The sequence below is a fragment of the Mus caroli genome, unplaced genomic scaffold (assembly GCF_978045245.1).
Source record: "Mus caroli unplaced genomic scaffold, Mus_caroli_1 scaffold_10, whole genome shotgun sequence".
NCBI classification, from domain to species: domain Eukaryota; kingdom Metazoa; phylum Chordata; class Mammalia; order Rodentia; family Muridae; genus Mus; species Mus caroli.
Genome location: NW_028227265.1, coordinates 125407013 through 125418936, shown reverse-complemented (window position 1 = coordinate 125418936; position 11924 = coordinate 125407013). Strand labels below are relative to the sequence as shown.

Genomic DNA, 11924 nt, shown 5'->3' with positions numbered 1-11924 from the left:
CAGCCTGGTATATAGAAAAAGCTTCAGGACAGCCTGGGCTACATAGTGAGACCCTGTCTCAAAAAAAAAAAAAAATAGATAGATAGATAGATAGATAGATAGATACAAACAGATAGATAAGAAATTTTTAAATTTTTTCAAAATAATTTCACTGTACTAAGAGGCCAAAAGAGGCATAAGACATCCTAGAACTGGAGTTACAGGTAGCTGTAAGCCACCAGATGTGGGTGCTGTAAAGTGAACTCAGGTCCTCTGTAAGAGCAATTATCAATCTTAACTCCTGACTGAACTGTTCAGGTGCCTATCCCTCCTCTTTTGAGACATGCTTCCATGTAACCTAGGCTGGCCTCAGAGTCACTGTGTAGCTGAGAACGGCCTCAAATTTGTCTTCCTGCCTTCACCTCCCTGAGTTGGGGACTACAGGTGTTTACTACTATATCTTTTTTTACCAAAGTGCTAGGATCAAACCTGGGGCTTCGTGCATGTTAGGTAGGCACTCTACCAACTGAGCTGCATCCTCCGCAGGAGGTGATTTCAACTTGATGCTGTTAAATAGCACAGCACACAAACGGGCTGTAGAAGAACTTTTTTTTTAGATGAGGGAAAGAAGTACAGAAATGTGGATGGAATGAGGTTTTCAATCACCTGAGTATTTAGTAATAGTCTAGTTTTTCTTAACAGCTTCAGAATTTTAATGGGGCAATATAGATAAAAGAGGGAGAGTGTATGAGATCAGCACCATAATACACATCCATGCACTCTGGAAACTAAGGTAGGAAAATTCTGAGTTTGACACCAGTCTAAAATGCGCTGCGAGTTGGAAGCCAGCTTGAGCTGTGGTGAGACCCTATCTCAAAAATAAAGAAATTTTTAAAAATTTAAAATCCATGTGAATGTCAACTGTTAGTATCAAATAGAAGCCCTGACTATACAAAAGGTTAAGATCTCAAACCTTAGAAATCCTGACAGTCCCTATTCTGAATAGACTCCTCTGTTTCCCCTCATGTCCCCCAATCGTCAGCCATCATGCTGAATTTTTTTGTAGCCTTTTGTGAATCAGGCTGTACTCCAGTACTCATCGTCTCCTCCAGAGGGGAACCACTACCCCTGCTGAACCTATGATCTCACTTTCCTTCTATGACACATCCTTCCCTGCCCCACCCTGTCCAAGGCCCATACCCACATCCTGGAGTAATCCACTTCTCAAGTCTTGCTAGCTGTCAATGATGGGTCATACATGCTCTCTGCCCTCACTTACTTATTAAAAGAATCTAGGATCCGGCCAAGGTGGTGAGTGGAAGGTGAAAAGTGGGAGGGTCTGGAGTTCAAAGTCACCCTCTGCTACACAGAAAATTTTGAGGCCATCGTAAGTCTACAAAAGACTCTGTCTCAAAAATTAAAATAAAAAATAAAAAATAAAAAAAGCACAAAGTGGAAGGAGAAAGGGGAGGAGAAAAACGAGGACGAGGGGGAGTCGGCAAAAGAGCCACGGTCCCATTCATTCATTCATTCATTCTTCAAGCATTTAAAGCAGCTCTCACGTGCGCGGCTCTGGACCCAAAGGAGACCTGACACCCCCTCCGCCACTCTATACCCCATCCCCGCCCCGCCCCGCCCCGCCCCAGGAGAGATGATGGTTGGGGCAGGTGAAGGATGCAATCGGCGTTTTGAAGCCAGATTCACCCAGCAAGGGTAGGACCTGACCTAACCACCGGGCCACCACAGAGATGCTGGCTCTGAAGAGAGGCCTTCTGCATACGCCGGTTCTAAAACCCAAGCCAGGAGCCCGGCCCTTGTCTGGTCCCGCCTATCCTTGCACCGAGACACGCCTCCTCATTAACTCCTCCATTTCATTCAGCCCATGGTCTTAAGTCCTACCGCCCAGGACGCCAACCTCATTCCCAGTCTCACGACTCCATTGGTCAAATACAAGAGCCCGCCTTCCATCAGTGTCGCTGACGGCTTAGAAGTCAATCTCTTTCACAGCACACCCCTCCCATCTCAACAGTTACCAGGGACGAGGTTTGAAGAGCAGATAGTAATGGACGGCTCAGAACCTCTCATGATTGGGTAGAATTCCAGCTCTGGGCGGGGCTTAGTGCCTCAGCTAAGGGTTGCTCAAGGCCTCAGCTTTCCTTCCGAGGCACACCTCTCGCCCATCACTATTAGTAGCTTAGGTGTCGATCAATATTATTATTTATTTTGATAGGTAAAATTAGACGTCCATCACAGATTCTCTCATTTCAATTCGCTCCTCTCCTCAGAGAACCGTAGCCAGGGTCCGCCTCACGGGGTGGCTATGGATTGGTCAGGTCTTATGTCATTCTTCTACAGTGGGCGGAGCCAAGGGCCTAAGGGGGCGGTGAATTGGTTGACTGGGCTGGGGGGCGGGGGGCGGGGCAGCGGCTCCTGTCAGCGGGTGAAATGGCAGTGGCGGAGCCAGCGACGGCCGCGGTCCCCGGGGGTGGCTGATTGAAAGGGGCCGGGCCGCGGGGTTTGCGGGACCCTCGAGCAGACGTGACCGTGGGTCGGGGCATCGGACGACGCAGCGCAGGGACAGCGAGGCTCGGCGCGGCGATGGCGGCGCTCTCGGCGCAGGTAGGGCGGCCCGAATCGGGCCTCTTCTCCTGGGGGCGTCAGTGCTGCGGGGCCCCGCGGTGAAGCCAAACCAGGAGCGTGACCTGGGGTCGCCTCGCCTCCAGAATCCACGCTGGGAGCCTTGGCATTCCCAGCCTCGGACCCTGGAACTCCGGCCTCCGCCCACCCTCCTTCCCGATCCCCTCAGGATCCCTCCCAGGGCTCCTAAGAGCCAGTGTGTCTTCGCGACGTCCCCCACAGGCTCAGGACCTCTGTACATCTTTCCCAAGACTCCTCTGTAAGAATTTGTCCAGGGCTTTCCCATCCCCCAGAGTGCAGACCTGCCCCCCCCACACACACACACCGTGAGCGTCCCCCTTCCAGTCCACAACACCCCCCCCCGAGTCCCAGGACCCCTCCCATCTGCACATCTCTTGCCTTTACATCCCCCTAAACATCCCACTTGGCTTCCTGTCTTCTGTGTCTGGCCTACACCCTCATCCTCTCCAAGGAGACCAAGATCAGAGCCCTATACTCTTTCTTTCTGACTCCACAGAAACCCATGCCTCACCTCTTAAATGGAAAGATTCCCAACTTAATCCAGAGACATCAGCTCAGCCTGCTCACTTGGCACCCCTCCTGTTCAAGGGCTCCAATAAAAAAAAATCACTTCTAGTCTTCTGAGAAGACTATACACTGTTGCTGATCTTGAGCCATCTAGATGGCATCTTCCTGAAGAAATGAACACTCAGGACTTCCCAAAAGACCAAAAGATCGTGCTGAATCCCATCCCCCATTGACACACCCTCCCCATCCATCTTTCTGATACAGAGTGGGGTCATTTAGATACCCCTAAATATACAGGAACCTAGGGGCCCAACCCAGACCCAGGCCCATGAGTGCGCTCTCTCTCTCTCTCTCTCACACACACACACACACAAGAACTTCTATACACCTTCTTGAGCCCAGTATCCTCAACAGACCTCCTAACTCCGACAAAAGACAGAAGATTGTGAGGTGGCAAGCTCTGTCCCCAGCACCTAGCCTATCCCTTCCACCCCATTCTCTTTGAGATGGGACTACATTGGGACTCCAGGGCGTGTCAGGGCCTAGGATCTACCTACCACAAATCTTTCCCCCTCTCTGTCTCTCTCTTTCTTATCCTTTTTAATAGGAAGGACATTCTTTCCTACACCAGTGTCTCAAAAGGAACCAGTGCCCATCTCCAAATCAATGGCACCCCCCTATACATACCATGGGGAGTGAGATCTTCCAGCCGCTCCTGGCCCCAATCCTAAAGTCTGACCAGACTGGTAGGACCAGCATCCCTGAGCCTATGGCATCTGTTGGCCTCAGATGATATAGACAGTGCTACCATCTAAGGTGCTCATCAAGGCCAGTTTCTGAGAGCCCTGTGAGTTCTTTTACCCACCACCAATGTTTGGTCAAAATAAAACAGCTTCCTCCTAGCATGTGGGATCTGCTCAGACTGGGTCAGACCTGCCAAAAGCAAGCACCTCTTTAAGGAATATTTTCAGAAGGGGTAAAATGTGAAGAAGACTCGGGGGGGGGGGGGCGGGGGGGGGGTTGAAAGGATGAGTGCTTTGATTGACAACCCCCTCTGCTTGACACTCCCACTCCCACATACACCACTCCCAGCCAGTCTGTCATTGAGCCAGACTCCCCACATCCCTCACTCTTCATGGTTGTATTATATTGGTTCTCCCCACCAATTCTGCCCCACAGCTCCCATCCTAGGGTCCCACCTGTGGGTTCCCTCTGGATTCCTGCGGTTGGCTGTGGTGGTTTGGAAGGGATCACAGGTAGCTTGGCTCCAGCACAAGAACTAAGGCATAAGACAGAGAGGAAAGAAGAGATTGCAGAACTGGCTGTAGTTTGTAGAACTAGGGAGTGTAAAGGAGAATCCAGAACAAACCAGCTCCTAACAAGCATTTGGTTATGCCTGGAAAGACCCAGATAAAAAGCCTAGGTTTCCTTGTAGAATATTTACAAACAAATTCTGGACAGATTTGAATTAAAAAAAAAAAAACTCATCTTGGCTTAGAACTTCAACTTCTCCATCTGGAAAATGGGGGTTGGGGGAAAAAAAACCCTTAGAATAGTAGTATTCTGCTGCAGTCAAGCCAGTTAGATTAGGGTGTGGCCTAACGTGTTTCCTGGGAGCAGTGAGGTTTAGCAGAACAGTGGGGTTTAGCAGAATAGACCCCACACACACCTAGCAAAGTTGGTATTGTCACTGGCCCTGATGATCCCTGTCTTCAGTGCATAGTAGCCATATCTGAAGGACTTAGCCATCTTGCAGGAAGCTGGCTTAAATCAGGGCTGAAAGAATGAAGAAAAAAGATGATCTGTTGTGGGACTTGTAGTCATGCAGGCATCTTCTGGAAGGACTGAGGACTTGGGGAACTAACTACTGGCAGCCCTCCTGATGGACATGAGATAGAAGTTTATCATGTCCATTTGAAAGCAAGAGTGCATGAAAAGACTTGAAGGTCATGTGGCACATGAGAAGCTGCAAGACCTCCCCCCACTCTCCAGGGGACTTTGCACAGATGGACACAGCGGGTTAGAAAGGGCCCCTGGGATAGACTGTGAACTCTGTAGAAAGTACAAAAAGGCTTTAAGTCTTTGAGTAGAGCCAACACAGCTTTGCTGTAGCCTGGGGATATAGATACATTGTCTTTTGTGTCTATGCTTTGATAGGTACTAGTAGATCAGAAACAAGTCTTGTAGAATGTCAAGTCAGTGTTTATGGGTGATAACCCCACTGTGCCCAAGGAATTGACTCAGATGGCCTGTATCTAAAGCCTGCACAGCCAGCTTGAGGAAGAGTTAGACCCAGAAGCACACATTGATTGAGCTCTTGTCTTGTGTTCACTGTGCCAAACATCATTTGCATATCATCTCATTTAATCCTCTGAGCGACAGACTGAAAGGAGCCAGTGTTCCAGTGTGTGCCTTTGCTATCACATGCTGCTGCTGCTGCTGCTGCTGCAGTAGGAATGCAGGAGACAGAGTTACTTACACTGCGCTGCTGTAAGAGCTCTGAGAAAGGACGTCCAGGAAGGTGTGACAGGGATGACTTATGGATGCAGTCACCAGGCAGGCGTGGCAGGTTAGGGTGTCCCAGAAGTACTTGGACAGGGGCTGGGCACCAGCATAGTTCTTTCATGGGATGCATGAGTGACTTCTGGGGATGGACAGATGGATAGATGAGCTTTACCCTTCAGGCCAGAGTATACCAAATGTGATCCATATGACAGTACACACCATCAGGCACTCATGGTCAAAAAGGGATCTGAGATTGGGAAAATTGGGAGAAGGTACAAACCATACCATCTCCAGGAAAGCCAAAGTCAAGCTCTAGAAAGAAGGAAGTTGTTGAGAGCTAACATGCTCCCTGTGTCCACACCCCAGTTGGAGAAGATACCCATCCCTTAGAGGAACGTTTCCAATGCCCCTTTGGCGTATTTTGCCTGCACTTTAATGTCTGTTCTTAACATGTATCCATATGCTTGTGAAACATTTTGTTTGTAGGTGACATGGTGGGTGTACGTGTAAATGTTTCACATATGAGTGAACGGAAGTGTGTGCGTGTACATTGGAGTCCAGGGGTCAGCCGTGAATGTGTTTTAAGCTGTCATGTAGATATTGGGAATCGAGCCCTGGTTCTCTGCAAGAGCTGCCAGTGCTTTTAACTACTGAGCCATCTCTCCAGACACTGTCCACTTGTTTTTTGAAAGAGGTCTCTCAGCTGGGTGGTGGTTGGTGCATGCTGGTTTGTCCCAGAACTCAGGAAGCAGAGGCAGGAGTTCAACGCCAGCCTGTTCTACAGAGCCAGTTTAAGGACACCCAGGGCTACATAGAGAAACCCTCTCTTGGCTGGGGCAAGGGGGGGTTTAAAAAAAGAAATGAGTCTCTCACTAGGCCCCAGGGACCCTCTTGCCCCTGCTTCCCTGGCACTGGTATTACAAGCATATACCACTGTGCATGACTTTTTACATGGATGCTAGGCCTCGAACTCAAGTCCTCATGCTTTCATGGAAAGTACTGGCCTACCTCCCTGGCCCTATGAAATAATATTAAGTAGTTGGTTTTTGCCTGTGTGTATGTATGATGTACTTGTATGTTCTGTACATGTGCACAAGTGTCTGTGAAGATGCACTTCCCTGTGGAGGGCAGAGTGTCTTCTTCTATTGATCTCCACTTTTATCTACTAGCACAGGATCTCTTGCTGATCCTGCAGCTCTCCAGTTTGTCTAGTTAGCCAGCTTGCCTAGAGATCTCCAGTCTCTGTCTCCCCAATATTGAATTACAGATGACTACCATCCCTTCTCTGCTTTTTTATTTTTAATAATTTTTATGTGTATCCCTGTTTGACCTACATGTATGTCTATGCATTTTGTGCAATGCCCACAGCTAAAAGAGGACATTAGACCCTCTGAAATTAGAGTTACAGACAGTTGTGAGTCTCAGTGTGGCTGCTGGGAATTGAACCTGAGATCTGTGCAAGAGCACCTGTGATCTTAACTACTGAACCATTTCTGCAGCCCCTCCTGCTCATCTTTGACGTGGCTTCTGTGAGTCCAAACACTACTTTTACAACAAACACTTTATCTATGGAGCATCTCCACAGATCCCCTCCCAATGAAATCTTTTCACTGGTACCTGTCTCCCACACAACCTGTAAGCAAGTCTCATGAAAGGAGGGTGCCTATCTATTCTCAAGTATCTGTATCTATTCACAGGTGAATCCCAGATTCACATAGCAGTTTCTCAGTAAAATGTGTTTGATTTTACAAGCTAATGGGCTTCCCTCCCTCAGCCATTTCTGAAACAGAAAGAGGTCAGATCTGTCTGCCTTAGACAGAGGTAATGCTTTGTAAGGCCAATCTGCCTCACTTGTGTCCACTGTCCAATCCAGCTCAACAAGCCCAGAAAGCTGGCGCAGATGACAGAGAAACATCTCCACTTGTGCACCTGCCACAGGAAGCCCTTGTAAAAGGGCTTTGATGTTCTTCCTCTGTCATTTTCAAGGACATTTAATAGAGAAAATGAAGAAATTTGCCCCCAAGTGAACCTGTTACAGTGGCAGAAAATAAGCTGGTAAGGACACACAGCATAAGCTTATTTTTGGGTCAGATGAGAATTTGTAGGTCATAATGGTCCACCCTTAGGTTTTCACCTGAAGGTGTGGTGCTGTTACTGCTCCTGCTACTACCAATAAGGGTGATTATAGTTTTATAGTGTTTAGTCCTTAAAGATCATCACCATTAAGGGGCAATTTGCACTGGACTGTAGGGTCTACACAGTGGCCTTGACAGCCCTTACCTTCAGGGAACTGTCCATCCAGCAGGGAATAAATACAGCCTACTGCTGATTCTAAACACAGGACAAAAGTCTGAGTGGTAATAATACAGAGTGGGGATGAGGGAGGGGGGGTTGGGGGGGGAGAAAGAGTGTTGGTCGGGTATTATCATTAGCCCTGTTTACAGATTGAAATGTCATGATACCCTGGATCACAAGAGGAGAGTATAGAGGAGGTCTCAACTTTAAACCAAAAGATTTAGAATAACTGTCCACACTGCAAGAATATGGAAAATTCCAGAACATCTTGAAGAAATGGGTAAAACTGACAGCGTATGTATGTAGCACCATTGGTAGAATGTTTGCTTGGCATGCACAAAGCCCTGGGTTCAATCCCCATCACTATAAAAACCAGACTTAGTAGCTGTTCTAGCTCCATTTTCTATTGCTGGGATAAAGTACCCTGGCCAGAAGTTTGAAAGATAGTTCAGCAATTACACTACCTTCTGCTCTGCACAGGAACAGAGTTCACTTCCCAGCATCCATGTTGGGGGACTCACAACTCATCAACTCTGGGATCTGACGCCCTCTTCTGGTACCCTCCAGGAGTCACATACATACACCCACACAGAGACACAAGTACATGTAATTAAAAATAAAATGTCACTGGGCATGGTAGCACACGCCTTTAATCTGAACACCTTAAGACCCAAAAATAAATTTTAAAAGTTTTTTGGTTTTTTTTTTTTTTTAAGAAAGGATTTCTCTGTGTAGCTCTGGTCATTCTGCAACTCTGTAGACCAGACTGGTCTTGAACTCAGAGATACTTCTGCCTCTCAAGGACTGGGATTAAAGGCTGTACCACCACCACCTGGCAATAAAATGAAACTTTGAAAAATATCCCAATCAAAAATATCCTGAGGGAGGAAGGGTTTATTGGCTTACCATTCCAGGCTACAGCCCATCATTTTGGGGACATTGAAGCAGGAACTTAGATGACTATCAAGAGCAAAGAGTATCCATTGCTGCCTACTTGCTTAATTAACTTTTGCTCAGCAAGATTTCTTTACTCTCATACATTCCAGAACCTAGCATAGAGAATGGTGTCACCCACAATGGGCTCTGTCATTTAACAGTAAAGACAGTCCCCAACAGATATGCCCACAGGCTGACTTGATTTAGACAGTTTTGCAATTGAGACCCTCCTCCCTGATGATTCTAGGTTACAGCAAACTGACATTTAAAACTAACCTGCTTGGTAGTCTATATCTGTCTTCTCAGCACTCAGTAAATGGAAGCAGGAGGATCAGGAGTTCAAGGTCATCCTCATTTACCTATCAGGTTTGAAACCAGCCAGGGCTACATATGATTTCTATCTCAAAAAGAAGAGGAGGAGAAGGAAGAGGGAGATGAGAAGAAGAAATTTAAAATAAATAAAAATGCAAGGGAGAAGAAAGCAATCCTCAGTGTTTTCCTTGTTAGCCCAGGAACTATATACCCTTTGCCAAACAAAAGAACCTAGAACCCAGCCATACTATTGCCCCAGGACTTGGGGACAGCCACAGCAATGATGGTCTGCTGACCAGTTTGGGGACATTGGGGACAAGTAGCACCATTCCAACCTTCAGATCCTGAACTGAATCTATGTTTGTGGTAATCATAGGAAGGAGGAGATCTGAAATGTGACTCTTTTCAATTTTCAATTCAATTCAATTCAATTCAATTCAAATTTTTCAAAAAGAATTTGGAGTCTTTATTCCTCTTCATAATGTCATGCCCTCCATAGAAGTTGCCCATATAGGCTGGCTGGTTCACTGTGCTGGAAAACGATGAATGTGAATTATCAAGTGCTCACTAAGATTTACCAGCTGCACTCAGTGTTTTACATATATCATTTCTGGCTGGATTGTTTTGTTTTGTTTTTTGGGTTTTGAGACAGTTTCTTTGTGTAGCCCTGGCCATTCTAGACCATGCTTGTGGGACAGTGGGCCGTGCCAGGAAACTTGGTAGGTTGAGCAGGTTCAGAGTCCCTGGCTCCCAGGCACCCACCTGAGACAGTAGGCGGCTGTTCCCTGCCAGATTCCTGTCCTGGAACACCTGTCCATACTTGCCACAGTAGTCACACAGCCCAGAACAGAGCTCTCCATGCTAATGAGGTATCTAGAGACCCTGAGGGTTTAACCAGTAAGCTTCCCTTCTCAGACATTCCTCCCTGTAAAATGTATTTAATCTCTGGTCCACCCTGAGGAATTGGTATGCATCCATTTTCCACAATGAAGAGTCAATAAAGCCTACTCCTACAGAGCTGCAGCCTAAGTCTCCTGTAGAAGGCCTCTCTGCACTTCCAGAAAACCACCACCAAGCTAAGCCTAAATTCCCATTATCCCCCCAGCCCCAGGCTAGTCCTCAGCCTGTGGGCCCCTGACTCTGCTCTCAATTCCTCAAAACTCAGAGGACCTGGATGTCCAAATGTTTGGAGCACCCAGTCCCAACCTCATCATGGGTCCATGGACTCCAATCCTTCATTCCCAACTCTTCTGTGTAGCACCCCAGTGGCAACTAGATGCTCAGGAGTCAGGGAACCCCAGCTTCAGCCTCCCCCATTTTAGACTGTATTTTCTCACCCCCTGAGCCATATCTCAGCGCTTTGCTAAAGCCTGGTACCCTATGGCATCAGCCATACCCCAGCTGCCAGGTAGAACATGGACCCACACGTGCTGGCCTCAAACTCAGAGATTCTCCTGGCACTGCCTCCTGAGTGCTGGGATTAAAGGTGTGCATCACCATGCCCAACTTTGTTTTTGGATTGAGTTTGGTTGGGTTTTTGTTTGGGTTTTTTGTTTTGTTTTGTATTTTGTTTTTGGGGGTTTTTTTGTTTTTGTTTTGTTGTTTTTGTTTTTGTTTTTGTTTTGCTTTTTGCTGTTTTTGAGATAGGAGAGGGTCTTATGTTACCATCAGTCTCCCTATATAGCTGAAACTGGCCTTGAACTCCTGGTCTTCCTGTCTCTAATTCCTGAGTATTGAAATGACAGACATAAACCACTATGTCTGATTTTGTGGAAGGGGGACATTTATGCAAGTTCACACACCTATACATGTTTACAGAGGCCAGAGAAAGGAATCTTCCTCTATCACTCTCTGACTTATTCCTTTGAGGCAGGGTCTGTCCCTGAACTTGGATCTCATAATTTTAGACTAGACTAACAACTAGCAAACCCAGCAATAATCTTATTTCTGGCCCTTACAACACTGGGGTTACTGCAGCACCACTCTGGTTTATTATATGGGTGCTAGGATCAGAATGCAGGTCCTCATGGTTAAGCAGCAAGTACTCTTAACCACCAAGCCATCTTTCTAGCCCACTCACCTGGTTTTATATGGTGTTGGGGATGGAACCCAGGGCTTCATATATGCTAAGCAAGCATGTTGCCAACTGAGCCCATCCCTGGCCCATACACATATATAATAACATGTTATATATTAAGTATAATATATATTTTTAACTACATGTTGTTTTTAAATAAAAGTGTAGAAAAGGCAGAAGCATCATGGGTAAACTTAGGACAGGGTGGAGAGAGGAAACCAAGTTCGATTCCTCTTCTGATGTCAGAATTGCGGTACCAACCAGTGACCCTCTCCCTACCAGTGTGGTGCTTCTTTATTTTCTAATATTCTTTATTCTGTTCTTTATTTTCCTAACTACCCTTGTACACAATATTTTTGAACAATATTCTGTGAGGGTTGGGGATGTAGTTCAGTAGTAGATAACTTGTTTAGCATGAAGTCCTTGATTTGATCATGAGTACCACAAATAAAAGTATATTACCGCATGTGCACGCGCACACACACACATATATATATGTGTATGTATTATGTGTATAATTTATTTTTATAATATGGGGTAGGGGTCTTTTTTGAGATAGGAACTCTTATAGTCCAGGATAGATTTGGATTCATTATGTGACCAAAGATGGCCTTATTACATTTTTATTTTTTTTTACAGTTTTATTTTTTGTGTG

At 46.5% G+C, this 11924-nt stretch overlaps 1 protein-coding gene across 4 annotated transcripts in view; it reads left to right on the top strand.

The window, feature by feature from the left end:
- Nucleotides 1–2394: 2394 nt before the first annotated feature.
- The window catches only part of Evi5l (ecotropic viral integration site 5 like), a 40477-nt gene continuing 30947 nt past the window's right edge, over nucleotides 2395–11924 (top strand). For all 4 annotated transcript variants that reach the window (XM_021170054.2, XM_029480735.1, XM_029480736.1 and 1 more), the window contains exon 1: nucleotides 2395–2598. In XM_021170054.2, coding sequence (XP_021025713.1) covers nucleotides 2578–2598 — 21 coding nt within the window. In that variant the 5' untranslated portion in view covers nucleotides 2395–2577. The remainder of the gene's footprint in view (nucleotides 2599–11924) is intronic.